Here is a 14,289-nt window from a genome sequence, read left to right as displayed (position 1 = left end):
TATTTCCCCACCCCATATAAATTGTCTAAATTCTCTTATCATTGAAGAGGGATATTCTCTACTGGGGATACCTACTGGAAATCAAACAGGATTAGCCTACCTGACAAGAGAATCCTCCAAATCCCATGCTTTTGTTCCAGATGCTAACACTAAATCATATTTATTAATTTTTAAGCAGCAGAAAAACCAGATCAGTAGGTGTAAGCACTATCCACGTACCTTTGCGAGTTTGTACCACAACTCATAGAGATACCCAAACACTTTTGCATGAATTTTAGGTGACTTTATATTGTTCACATCTCCAAGAATTCCCAAGATCCTCCTCCATAACACGGCAGCAGAATCGGGGTGCCAACCGATGAGGCTTCCACCAGCAATTATACTGCAGTCATCAGCAAGGAATTCACTGCTGTCTGGAAATCCAACACAGGTCCATTTCCATGAATCAGGAACACAGTGTCAGCATAAACTGGGTCAGTAAACCAGGAAAACTGCTCCTTTTAACCATTTCCCACCTCTGAAGTTCTCTCTCTCTCCAAATCACCCCTCTCTTTTTCATTGCTCAAGCTAGCACACGGTTCAAAACCACAACACAGCAGAAAGTGTGGGCTCACGGGCCTTCCATGCAGAGGTGATTCAGCCACAGAGCAGTTTACATCAGACTGACCCCCTCAACGTTAGGTTTGTTTTACCAGCGAGTTCCAAATGGAACATTCATGCAGTCAGAGAGATTTATTCAACCAATAACTGGCTTTTACAGTTAACATTTCAGCAGTCAGTTCCAACCCCCCTGGCACGGGCAGGGGCTGCTCTAGTGGAAGGTGTTCCTGCCCATGGCAGGGGTTGGAACTGGATGAGCTTTAAGGTCCCTTCCAATGCAAACCAGGCTGGGATTCCACGATTCTGTGATTTCTATTCCTAAAAGCCCTTTCTCTTTTAAGATCACACAGTGTAAAACGACCTGGAAATGCAAGTGAACAAAGGCCCTAAGAGGTGGGGCCTTGGGTGATATGATTTAGCATAAGGTGTCCCTGCCCACAGCAGGGGGGTTGGAACTGGATGATCTTAAGGTCCTTTCCAACCCTAACGATTCTATGATTCTATGTATGCACTGCTGGTGATGAAGAGCATGCTCGGGCATCCTCATTTATGCAGGGACTGTTCCTGAGATTGCAGTACTCAAACTGAGCAGGAGAGCAGGGGGCTGTGAAGACCACCAGGACAACGGGATTTGTCTGCTGGGACAGTACGAGCAGAATTCCATACGGAAGTGGAATTGCTGCTGACAAGAGCCTGCTCTCAGCGCAGCAAGAGCCACGCAGCAGCCTGTCTGCAGGCACAACCAGCCCCAGGGGGCTCCCTGCAGTGCTCAGCACCCGAGGGCTGGGGGAGAGGTACAGGAACCCTCTACATAGGCAGAGGGAAGTAACCCCAGGACCCAAAGAGGGTCAGCAAAGTGAAAGCCATTCTAGATGCTTTTATGTTCATGTGAATTGATTTCTTTAAAAAGCTTTTGGGATATTTTGTTTTGCTTTTTTGCTTCGTTTGTACCTTTCTGCTAGGAACTATAACCTGTTCACTTTATATAGGAATTAAAACTGGGCATTAGTGGGACAGGCTCAGAGAGCACACGTGATCAGCTGTCACAAGTCAGCTGATGAGCAGTGATTTGACACAGAAAGCAACCCCATTATTTTCAACTGTTTGATCCTTTTCTGTATCACAGTTTGCTGGCACGTAGTTCGGCTCCTAATTATCCAAATTCTTAAACTCTAGGCATTGAAAACTCATTTTTGAACGAGCATCATGAAGGGAACGAGATAAATGAAACATACTTTTTATAAGCAAGCTAAACTGTGCGAAGTCCTTTGGGAGATCACAGTGTAGAACACATTCCCTGCAGTGCAGTACCTGTCAGGTTCGCGGTGTCTGAGGGGCTAAGCTGAAGCCAGCGAGGGGCATCAGCATCCACACAAACGTCTGCGGAGGCATTCACCTCAGGGTCATCTTCAGAAGCTTGCCAGGGGATGAGAGCGATCTCCACCTCGTTGTTGTAGCCAATGGACGTGTCACTGCTGACGCTCTCACCTGCGGCAGGGAGCGCATTAACCAGGTCACAAACCCGGTTTCTAACAACTACATTAGCAAAGCACCATGAGAAAAGTGGCCACTACGTCTGCAGCAAGACAGAACCTGACACTGACCCCAGGTGCTACACTTCAGAAAAAGGCTGCGTCTTGGAACTCACTTTTTTCTCTCTCTCTGCAGCTCCCATGGGATTGCTGCCAGTCTGCCCTCAAATCCAACTCAGCTGTGCTGCTGCTTCTTCGGACTGGTACCTTCGGAGAAACACATTCATCTCAGTTTAGCACACTTCCGAGAACCACATCATGTTTTAGCAAATCTGAGCTACATACACAGTCACTAGAAATCAGTTATAACCCAGACAAGATATTTCAATTAATATTTAGACTGCCCAAATATCTCTAAATGACTTCAGGGAACCAACAGGAGAAGTTTAGACTGGATGTAAGGAGGAAGTTCTTCCCTGTGAGGGTGGTGAGGCACTGGAATGGGCTGCCCAGGGAGGTTGTGAATGCTCCATCCCTGGCAGTGTTCAAGGCCAGGTTGGACAGAGCCTTGGGTGAGATGGTTTAGTGTGAAGTGTCCCTGCCCATGGCAGGGGGTTGGAACTGGATGATCTGAAGGTCCTTTCCAACCCTAAATATTCTATGATTCTGATTCTATGACCATGTTCTCAGCTTCAGCCTTTATCCTCCCTTCCCTAGGCTCAGTTTTCATACCAACAAGCAGGACTTTTTATCTACATTTTTCCACAAATCTGAAGACTCAGTACAGAAAGTATCAAAAATCTTCCAGGGAGGAATCAGCATCACCTCTTCTGTCAGAGCATTATCCTGCTGCAAGACAACCCATAAAAAGACACCCCATCCTTTGTTCACCTCCTCCTCCTTCACCACATGGGTTTAGAACTACTTGCTGAAAACTCTTCAGACCATTTTCTGCTTCTACACAGCACTGCTCTGCCCCTGCACATCACTGGTTTTCTTTACATCTGGCAGGTCACCTTCCAATTCACATCTCTGTGGCACCTGTATTGGCAGAACTTAACACCAAGCCCCAACACAAAGGCCCTCGGGGCGCACTGATCTAACTGCTGAAGGAATCTCTACTCTCAGGAGTAGAAAAAAGGAAATTCTTCGATTCAGGTAACATTTGTGACATTCCATTTTGAGATTCGCAATTATTACTGTTACTAGTTTTAAATAAATGTATACATCCCTTAAAGCAATTTCTGACCCCTGGCCAGACATGAATCCATTCATTCTTTCTGCCTAAATCTGAGCAATTCTTGCCCCCAAAGAGACATCTGGCTTTAGAAATCATCATGGCATTATCTACCACTGCAGCTGGAGAGACCTGCCCATCACTCCCAGGCAATGGGACACAATTAGTGGCACTTCCAAGTCCAGACATATGGGAGAGCCACGGTCCAAAGACAAGATTCAGCTTGAAGCCCTCCGTGCCACGCTGCATTACACTTCCACCGGGATGATCAGCCCCAGCCATCATTATTTCTGCCATTTAGTCCAAAGTTGCATTAAAAATTTATGAAGCTTTCCTGTCCTGATGGTAACTTGCACAGCCCTCTGCAGTACACAGCTGGTGACACAAATGGTGCTGGAGGAGAGCACTTCCCCCAGTACTTTAAACCATGAAACATTTATTCCAGTGCACTGTAGCTCTGTAATAGCCATGAATTATTTACACTTTAAAAGTTATTAACTTCGTGTTTCTAGTTAATATAAAAAGCACAGAAGTCTCACATAAACCTGCAATACAGGCACCACCTCAGCCTGCAGAAACAACTGACAAGAGGGGGAGAGGCAGAACGCTCACATCACCCAACACGTGAGCAGCTACAGCGCAACTCCAGGCTCCAAACTAGAGATGTGATTCATGGCTTTTCACACTGGCAGTTGCTGCAGTTTCTAAGCACTAAAACCACCTCATTAGAAATGAAACATTGGTAGGCTCTCATCAACGGTTACTTCCTGTTTTGCCTTACTTGCTCAGCTTCATGTTCCTTCTTTGCGCACCCCGCATTTTCCTGAACGCATTTGGAGTCTGCAGAAGTGGAATTATGAGGAGCTCCAGCCTTTTTACCTAGAAATTTTGGAAAGCAAACAAGAAACACAGACATTTGTGGGACCAAAGTACCCAGCACAGCACACGAGCACTTCAGTTATGTTTACATGTCACTTGTGTCTATAGCTCAGGGAAGTCATACATTACAACAGAACACAAGGTGTTTTGGAAGATCCTTCATAAGCATAACCTACATGATGGAACAGCAAAGCTGTTCTCTCGAAGACAAAATTTAAATGCAAGCCAGATTAAAAGAAATAAATGTCAAGAGTTACACACAAAATGCACACGTTTAAAGGTTCCCTTGGTCACTGCCTTGCTTTATAAAGGCCGTGTCCTGCATGTGGGTCTGTAACTTCTTACCAATAGTTATTTCAACAAGACACCAACGATATATTCACTAAGAAACCAAGATAAAAACACATCTTAGAACGGCGCTGGAAAGCAAAGCAGGTAAGAGCAGCACTTACGGGGCTGGACAAGCCCCACGCTTGCTCTTCAGAGGTGCAGCATCGCTGTGGTCTGTAGGAATTACCTTGGAGAAAATCGGATGGGAACTGCTCTGCGATGTCCGAGGTGCTGCTGCTCCGAGTCAGCTCCTGCTCTTGCTCTGCAAACAGGCCCGAGGCTTCTGCTCCCGCTGGATTTTCCAGCTGCTGGGATTCTTCCACTTCTGGTGGTTGAACACAGAACATACGCACAGCTCAGAATGACGCACCCGCGTGAACTCCTCACCTAAGGCAGCTACACGAGAAGTTCAGTACCTATCCACATACATTCAGACTTCCCAGGTTCCACGGCTGGAACGTCCCTCCCGCTTACAGAGTTATCATTTAGGCTTTATACACTATCCTTAGAAAACTGTGAAGTTTAGAGAGAGGTGTAGGAGCGGTGCCAGTGGTGAAAGGGCTACAAAAGGGACAGAAATGGCTTTGGGGTCCAGAGTGCACAAGGAGGGGTGGGAGCCATGGGAACAAAGCTGGTTTTCAGTGCTAGAGCCCCACACAAGGCCCTGCTCCTTCTGGAAACAGGACAGAGGAGAAGCTGCAGCACTGCTAGAGATGCAGAGCACAGGGCACGGCTGTGCTGACCGACCTGTCCGTGAGGATGGGAGGGGGACAATCAAAAAGGCAACAGTTCAGACAGGGTAAAACCAATCTGAGGTTTCTGAGGGCAAACTGCATCCTGCAGCTTTTTGTTGACTGCAAATGAGAAATCGAAAGAGAGGAGAAAGGGGCATGAAAATTCAAGTGAGAAAGTGAACTGACAGAGTGGGAAAGGAGCATCCGGGGCTCCCGAGCTGAGCTCGCAACACAGGGCTTGCAGAAATGCATTTCTCTGAGCACTGGGGTGGGGGCAAAGACAGCAACATTTGGGATTGAGTATGTTCCCATTCACAGAATCCCAGCCTAGTCTGGGTTGAAGGGACCTTAAAGCTCCTCCAGCTCCAACCCCTGCCACAGGCAGGGACCCCTTCCACTGGAGCAGCTTGTTCCAAGCCCCTGTGTCCAACCTGGCCTTGAACACTGCCAGGGATGGGGCAGCCACAGCTTCTCTGGGCACCCTGTGCCAGCGCCTCAGCACCCTCACAGGGAAGAGCTTCTGCCTAAGAGCTCAGCTCAGTCTCCCCTCGGGCAGGTTCAAGCCATTCCCCTTGGCCTGTCCCTCCATCCCTTGTCCCAAGCCCCTCTCCAGGTTTCCTGCAGGCAAGTAGAGGTGCTTTTGGTTACGGCTATGGCAGTGGTTAACGTCACCTCCCAATCCTAACCTGCTTGCTAACTCCTTCCCCAGAAAGCAGCCGAGAAGGGGGTCCACACACCCCACCACAGCCACCAGTGACTGCTCAGGTCACACAGCCAGTGGTACCTTCCCTTCTTAAAGCCGGATGGAAAGTGCTGCTGTGGCAACTTCTATGAGATTCCTGGCATCTCTGTTTCCCAATAAGGAGCAGTGTCCTTTCCCCCAGCTTTCCGTTACACTCCTCCTGCCTCCTCTGCTCTGCTCCACAAGCACTGACATCGAGGCTGTGCTTCCTCAGACAGGATCAAGAAGTGCAGCCCTTGGGATGGGTAATGGGTGACACACAGAGGCTGCAGCAGCAGCCTCAGGAGGACACAGTGCTCAGCTTGTTCAGCCTGCACCGAGTGTAATGCTGAAACACTTAATGAACATTGTGTGTGCTTTAGAGAAGTACCTCACAAGTGCCCATGCACAAACCCCAACAGCTCTGGCGTGTACTGACTGCACAGCATCACTGCTGCCTCAGGTGTGTTGCAGAAAGTGATAAAATAGAATCATAGAATAGTTAGGGTTGGAAAGGACCTTAAGATCACCCAGTTCCAACCCCTGTGCCATGGGCAGGGACACCTCACACTAAACCATCTCACCCAAGGCCTCGTCCAACCTGGCCTTGAACACTGCCAGGGATGGAGCATTCACAACCTCCCTGGGCAACCCATTCCAGTGCCTCAGCACCCTAACAGTAAAGAACTTCTTCCTTACATCCAGTCTAAACTTCCCCTGTTTCAGTTTGAACCCGTTACCCCTTGTCCTGTCACTACAGTCCCTAATGAAGAGTCCCTCCCCAGCATCCCTATAGTCCCCCTTCAGATACTGGAAGCTGCTCTGAGGTCTCCATGCAGCTTCTCTTCTCCAGGCTGAACAGCCTCACCTTCCTCAGCCTGTCTCCATACAGGAGGTGCTCCAGCCCCTGATCATCCTCATGGCCTCCTCTGACTTGTTCCAACAGTTCCATGTCCTTTTTATGTTGAGGACACCAGAACAAATAACCAATTCAATTCAGTAGCTGCAACAACTTCAGCTCCAACCCTGCTTAGGGCTTGAGTCAGAAACCCCTCCCAGGAGGTGAAATGCAGGAGGGGACAAAGTTACTTTCAGAGGTTTCCCAGCTGAAAGCAGAAAGAAAGGACAGCCTGCTCAGAGGACGAGCAAGCTGGCTGCTCCACCAGCACCCCTGGCTAGGGGCAGGATGAGTGCCCTCCAGCCAGGCACTCTGTGCTCGCTTTTACTCAGCTGTGTCTGGGCACCAGCGCAGAGCTCAGCTCAGGAGGTGCAGGCTTAGGGCTTGCTCCAGCTTCAGTTGTCACAACAGCAGGACCCACTCCTTGGAAAATCCAAGGTTTACTGCACTTGAGCAGAAATACACCCACGTGAGTCTAAATAACACTAAACGCCCAAATCTGGACTGCTGCCTTTAGTGTTTGCTTCCCTTACCCTTAGTACATTTGGTCCGCCCTACATTAAAACTTTAACAACTGCTTGGAAACCTTCCATAAATCAAGTAATAGAAAGTGTAAGCATGAATAAAAGGATTTCTTTATTAAGAAATTAATTACGATTCATGGTAATCTTTTATATTAAAATGAACAACACTTGCATTGCTTGCAGTACTGCAAACATCTGAGAGAAATCAAACACTACCCGAGAGCTAAAGGCACAGACAAATCTTTTACATTTGCTTCTGGAATCAATAATTACAGACAGAATTCTACGGAAGGAAAAAGGGCACGTTTATAAGCACGGATCTGTAACTGTGTAACAGAGTGAAGGAGATTTTTCTGTTAAATCAAGTAGCTCAACCAGCTGCATTTCTCTGCGTATTGGGCTTGCACCAGCTCACACCTTCAAGCAGTTTCTGCAGTAGCTCTTCAGTGACAAAGTTACTGACACTGAACCCAGTGCCAGGGTAACAAAAAGCTACAAGGAGGCACTGTTTGCACCCTCTGTAACTGTCAAAAAGGACAAGTTGTGCTCCCACTGAACTTGCTCATCTCTTACCACTGTGGGTTAACGCCATGTTTTGAACAGCTCTGATGTGTGAGAAACAGAACCAGGGCAACACATCCCATTCCACCCCACTAAAGACAGAAGGGGAACAGAGAGACAGCAGTTTAAAATATAAAGAACATTCATATAAAAGGTGATTTCAAGTACAGTACCTGACAGTCTGTGAGAGCAAGAAGTGTAAGAGATACCAGGTAAGAGAGAGCTCACAGTGTGAAGCAGGAGAGGGACGCTTTTAGTAGCTGGCAAAGCCTCATAAAGGTGCACACAGTTGCTGATAGACTGGCTGCGCTTGGCTTCCAGGGAGAAATAAAGCAAGAATTAGGTCAGAAACAGTAAGGAAATATTTGGGGTTCTGAATGTTGTGATACAATGAAACATGACAATCGGGGGGGGGGGGGATTACACCATTAAGCCCAGAAGTTTTTCCTAGGAGCCCTAAGTCAATAACGTGCAACTGCCTCTCACTCATTGAGAGTGCAACAACCAGTGATTCCTGAACCACAGCAGTTCCCCCACTGTACATTCTGCCAGTGCACAATTCCTGTCCCTGGGCTGAATGGACTTTAACCCTCTTTTCTTTGCCCCAAAGTATCTGTAGCAGAACATACAGCTCAAAAATAAAGACTGGAAAACCTGTTGAAACTGATCTGAAGACAGAGCTGCCTCTGGTTTGGCTTGTGAAGCTGCATCCCAGCTCCAGGCTGGGTAAAGCCCAAGCACCCTGCTCTGAGCAGACCTGCTCTGAGCTGGAGGTTAGACTCAAAAAGCCTTCGATAATCAACACCTCCAGGTTCTCTCGACTGCTCTGGTGAGCAGAGATATCTCTACCCTAGAGAGAACTAGGGGAGAAACGCGGTGGCAGAAGAGTGAGCTCCCACTGGAGCACAAATAGGAACTCACTGGATTTGAAAGTAAAACAGACACGAAGAATGACTGACTCCATTGACAAAATGTTTTGTGATCTAAGCTGAAGCCTGTGGCTTAGTCATGAAGCCTAAAGCCTCAAAACACAGAATCACCTTCAAGTTCTCCTGGTAAGGAACACAACTAATCTGTTAGGATGGAGGCAGGAAGCTGCACAGTGAAATCTGTCCTATTCAAAAGCAGGTTTTCTATGGAGTTTTCTCATCCTTATCCCACTGCACTGGAACACAGAACCATGCTACCACGAAATAAAGAGATCAGATTCAGGCTGCTGAAATGCTTGAAAAAGCAGATATCTGTTCCATGCCTGGGGTCTCAGACATGCCCCATCATTCCTCACCCCTGCTCTCCTTTCTCCTGTTTTCCTCTTTCCAGAGGTAAATATGAGAGAGAAAAGGAAAAGGAGATGCTGTACATACCTCATTATGCCAATTAAAAGGAAACAAAGCAAGTAAGAAAGGATGAAATTGTTTGCTACGTATCTGGTTTACCTTGTGCTCCCAGTCAATAGCTGTGTGAAGGGCAGAAGCACCAGGTACTATCTGACTGATGTTAATAAATGCTTTCTTATCAAATCATAAATAGGAATGGGATGTACTTTACAGAAAAGCATAGTGTGCACAGGAGTAACTTGCAATTAAATGTAATGTGCTTCAAAGCATCTATTTAGAGTCTTCCAAAATACTTGGATTATCTGTTCACAGTGGCAGTGGTCAGGACATCCAGCCACAGCTACACAGCATCTCTGCTCAGGCATTTAGCTATTAAGTTGCACTACTTTTGGAAGCAGCCACAACTCAAAGGCAGATTTAACACACGAGTGTTTCCGGATACAAGCATTTAGTTCTTTATGTCTAACCTGTTGCTCTCTGACGAACAATATTTCTTGCTTTCTCAACCCCTGGGGCTCCAGAAGTTGTGGCACTTCTGAATCTCATCGGCTCCACAACTTCAGGATGGCTTTTCCAGCTTAATGAGAAAGATCTTCCCACTACAGCTGTCTTCTGAGGCTCCAAAATGCCACCTTAGAGAGAAAGCAAGCAAAATCCTCAGTCATTGCATACTTTGGCACATGTTTCTGCTAAGTATGAATGGGCTTACAAGCACTCGGGCATGAAAAACATTCACCTTTTAAACACAGGTGAACTTCTACTATCAATAAAAATCAATCACTGCTTCAACTACGTGCATCAATTGTAAGTGGCATGTAAATGCAGCTAAAATACTTTAATAAAGGTTAAGAAAGAGACATGGAAAGGAATTCCTGCACTGCTGACTAGGCCAGACCACAGCACTGGAAACCACGTTTCACTGCCACTACACAGCAAAGACTGAATTTAAGCGCGTACTAAAACCTGCTTCTTCTATTGACCCCAATTACCTTTCCTCCCACAGTGAGAATACACAAATCCAGAGCACTTCACATTTGATTAAACAGGTTCTTACATTAGATTAAGGAGTATTTAATGTTAGATTAAATCAAATTAATTTTTGAGATTAAATATTTAACTTGTTGGATACAAAAGGCACTGAAGCACAGACCAACCTTTCCCTCTCTGCTTCTTTTCTTTCTGTTCACTGAGCTTATCCAAGGGCAAGTTTGTCATCTCCACCCCGTACACAGTTCTGGCCAGCACGGCTGTCAGAGAGTCCATGATGTTGGCCCACTCGGTGATGAGCTCCTCCCAGTCGGTCAGGGAGGACAGGACACTGAGCAGCTCATCCCACAGATCCCGGGAGATGTACACACTCAGGTTGGCTCTGATCCACGCCACAATGAGGGTCTGAGAGACAGAAATGAGTGACAGCTCTTGAATCCAGCACAACAACCCTGACCCATGCTGCTGAAGTCAGCACCGACCTGCACATTAGCACTGAGTATTCGTGATGCACAGGCAGGGTCTTGCATCAGAAAACCATCCCCAGACATCAGCGGGTAAATAACTGTGAAAGTTGTTCACTAAGGAAATCTAAGCATTCCCAAACACATGCCTCAGGTGGTCTGGATGTTCCCTGGCAAACTGAAATAAACTGTGACTAATAATAATAATGATGATGATGATGATGATGGAGAACTGTCTCCTACACCTACAGAGTGATCTCAGTGACCGAGCTACACCTGTGGCACTCAGGCCTGGACACTGTAGCTGAGCTTCTGAAGTACACTAGGATGTATAAATGTTTTTACGTCATTCAATGGGCCTCAGTTGTGATGTGCCAGCTGGACTTAGCTACATCAAGCTTACACCTTAGAGATACCCCCACAGAGACTGCGTGCCTGCGTGTTCTACCAGTGTTTGTCACAGAGCCCTGAGGAACAGATCAGATCAGCCTGTCTCCCTCTGTTAGGAGCAATTTACAAAGTAATTCCTTGTAGTACTGCAAAGGAGAATCTCTTCATGGTTTCCAAGTAGGTTTCACAGCATTTAACTAAAACTATGGGTAAGCATCATGGAGAACCAACCTAAACCCCCCAAACAAACCAACCAGCCCCAGTCACTCACTCGGAAAAGCAATCCTGACATGCTTTGAGCAAACGCATCTTTGATCTGGTTTTCCTTTGGCTTCTGCATCACAGCTTCTGTTATTCTAAGGAGTATCTGTAACATCTGCTCCCTGGAGCCAAAACAAAATCGCACTTTGTGTTCACATGTTCTATCAATTGTACTCGTTAATTTTCATGTACCAAAACCCCCTCTTAATTCTCCAGGGAGCTTGACTTATAAAGTGATCACACTTGAGACTTCACAGATCAAAACACTCACAGTGCACTTCACAGTGCAAAATGTTAGTTTGTTGTGGACAACAGTAACTCACTTCTGAGGGGTGCAGTCAGGAATGGCAACACCAGCCAGAACCCACATGTCAAATCACACAACGATGTGGACTCAGCAGAACCCGCAAGCTCACAGATCCATTCCGAGGCAAGCCACCAGGGTAACTGACACAGGAAGGTCTGTCCCTGGGAAAGCCAGTCTGTTCCCTACCCAACAGTTCTCCCATAAAACTTAAATGTTGATATTTTCCCCTTAAACAATGCAGAATGTATTAAGCTTACCATGTCTTTTTATTCATAGATAGCTCCATTATCATGCGCCTAAAGATGCTCAGAACGGCTTTGCAAGCATCCACCTGCTCCTTCAGCAGCACAGGGACTTCAGGGCAGGGTTCCAGCAAGAAAACATTCGCAGAGTTTGTCAGGAACACCTTCAGAACAGGCATTGACAGACAGTTTAAGTAGTGTCAGGAATAAGGAAAACACTTGTCCTCCTCCAGCCAAACCTTTCACTTTCTCTAGAGCAGGTTTCATGTTTTACCTATCACTTTGCTCTGCCCCACTGTTCCAGCAACAACTCAGGTGGCATTCCAGACCCAGCAAAGGCACGTGGCACACACTGTGGGTTTGGTGAGTACCTCTGCTATGTGCTGAGGCAAGAGCACCATTCCTCCAGCTACTCATTCCCTGGCATTGCATGCCTGAGCAGCCACCAGTATTCCCCATAACTGAGGCTCAACGAGAGCAAGTGTGCAGTTCTGATTGATTCCCAGTACCCACAGCAGAAAAACATGAACTTCCTGTCACAAAATATAGCTATCTGACTGCAAGATATGGTCCCAGGGCTCAATGTACATTACAAAAAGTTATAAATACAGTGCAAATCCTGGCTTACAAAGCCCATCAACTGCTAGTAGTTGCTTGCCTTAATCTCAGAGACTGTATTATAACCTGCAGTGTGAGTTACATGATTAGGTTAAATGATGAAGCGATGAGGTTATGTGATCCAGTTACAGCCCCGCTCCCCTCCTACAGACCACACCTGCAATGCAGCTTGAGCACCAGCTTTAACGTTTCTGTCCTCCTCTTCCAGCACGCATCCCCTGTTAACAGCACTGGTGAAGGAGTACGTCCTGCCCCAGCTGGAGGAGCGCTTGTGTCCCGAGTGCTCAGAGGAGAGCTGTCAAACACAGACTGGGTTAGTGAGGAGCAGGAAGGAGTGTGCCCATATTTAATATAAAGCATTTAAGCTGTCAACAGCAAAAAGGGGACCTCTCGTGTCCTGCTTCATTTCAGCAAGGAAGGCACATCTGTTGTTGCTTGATCTCTGAACAAACAGATGGTATGTGGAATATAAAGTTTCATAAAAGTTTGAAGGCTATGTTATTTGAAATATTTCATATCACATTTTATAGTTACCGATTGTAGTAATATTTGAATTCAAGCCTGGCAAAACTGTAAATTCTCCACAAATAATCTGTCAAAACCTTGTAATTCTCACTGTGTTTTTACCACTCAAACCCCTTTCTCAGTACAACAAAACCTCCCTCTAAACAGCTTCACAGTGTCAGTAGTGTCAAAGTCAATTACTGATGTTCAGTATAGGCTATTAAAATGATGCACATAATCTTTATCTACCCTTTGATTTCCTAGACTAACCCAAGTATTTCACCCAGTACATACAAACCGGTACATACTGTCAGATTCTGGAGTACCTACCACCAAACGGAATCACTCTTACACGCACGAGGCCAACAAACAACGTGAATGTTAACACTGCAGAACCTACAGGCAATTTGCTCCATTCCGTTCTTGCTGCCACGTTAGTGCAGGCAGGGGTAACCAACAAATCGTGTTTCAATACAGGTGCAATCTCTCCCTGCACTCTGCAAGTGCTACTGAACACTCAGTAGTTATTTTGAGTCCCTAAATAAAAGTCTATTTTAATCTTGATTTTCCACACATTTTTAAGCTGTTACTCATTTACACCGAGTTTTAACTTCAGTCATGTGCTGTAGGTGACAGGATGGAGTAGGTAACACTGATGCCATACATGTTTACCATCCGTCTGCACTGAGGAATCTTCTAGGTTGTCACCAGCATCCTGCCCATCATCCTTCTTGTCTGGTTCCTCCATGAACACCGGCTTCTCCTGCAGTATCCACTTCTGATACACCTTAACCACTTTCCGCGTTGCAGATACATCACAAGGTGGCAACAGAAAAGCCTGAATTGAAAAGTTAACTCATTTTACTAAACCTAGGACACAGAAGGAATCCACCTGGATTCACCCCCCAAGCCATCACCAGCCCCAAACACTGCCAGGCACAGCCTGGGAACTGCTCTGCACCTCCTGGAGAGGGGATCTCCCTGTCCCACCAGCAGTGGGTGATGGGAAGTGCCACCTTAGGAGGTGCACATAGAGACAAGGCAGTAAGTTGTGACAAGGGTAACAGCGGCTGGCACTCGATCCCTCCTCACTGCAGCTGTGCATTTCTGCCCAACATGCTGCTCAGTATCTGTATCTGGGAGTCATGCTGTACAGACACCCTCTCCCAAAGCTCCCAAAGGCTGCACTGGCTGCCTCCCCACATACCTGTGGGCCTTAGGAG

At 46.6% G+C, this 14,289-nt stretch overlaps 1 protein-coding gene across 5 annotated transcripts in view; it reads right to left on the bottom strand.

Annotated features, from left to right (window-relative positions):
* The window catches only part of RALGAPA2 (Ral GTPase activating protein catalytic subunit alpha 2), a 115,845-nt gene that overhangs the window by 70,640 nt on the left and 30,916 nt on the right, over positions 1 to 14,289 (bottom strand). For 4 of the 5 annotated variants that reach the window (XM_057433119.1, XM_057433120.1, XM_057433118.1 and 1 more), the window contains exons 11-22: positions 13,731 to 13,904; positions 12,720 to 12,857; positions 11,960 to 12,108; positions 11,406 to 11,517; positions 10,448 to 10,685; positions 9,761 to 9,925; positions 8,130 to 8,270; positions 4,706 to 4,843; positions 4,091 to 4,188; positions 2,249 to 2,339; positions 1,912 to 2,088; positions 220 to 413 (exon numbers count right to left, since the gene is read on the bottom strand). In XM_057433119.1, coding sequence (XP_057289102.1) covers positions 220 to 413; positions 1,912 to 2,088; positions 2,249 to 2,339; positions 4,091 to 4,188; positions 4,706 to 4,843; positions 8,130 to 8,270; positions 9,761 to 9,925; positions 10,448 to 10,685; positions 11,406 to 11,517; positions 11,960 to 12,108; positions 12,720 to 12,857; positions 13,731 to 13,904 — 1,815 coding nt within the window. The remainder of the gene's footprint in view (positions 1 to 219; positions 414 to 1,911; positions 2,089 to 2,248; positions 2,340 to 4,090; positions 4,189 to 4,705; positions 4,844 to 8,129; positions 8,271 to 9,760; positions 9,926 to 10,447; positions 10,686 to 11,405; positions 11,518 to 11,959; positions 12,109 to 12,719; positions 12,858 to 13,730; positions 13,905 to 14,289) is intronic. The other variant, XM_057433122.1, reaches the window with a different exon arrangement.

Source organism: Pezoporus wallicus, unplaced genomic scaffold (assembly GCF_028554395.1).
Source record: "Pezoporus wallicus isolate ANWC-B61680 ecotype Strahan unplaced genomic scaffold, APGP_CSIRO_Pwel_v1 contig_5416, whole genome shotgun sequence".
Taxonomy (NCBI): Eukaryota; Metazoa; Chordata; class Aves; order Psittaciformes; family Psittacidae; genus Pezoporus; species Pezoporus wallicus.
Note: the sequence above shows the minus strand (reverse complement) of the source record. Positions and strands in the feature narration are given on the sequence as shown.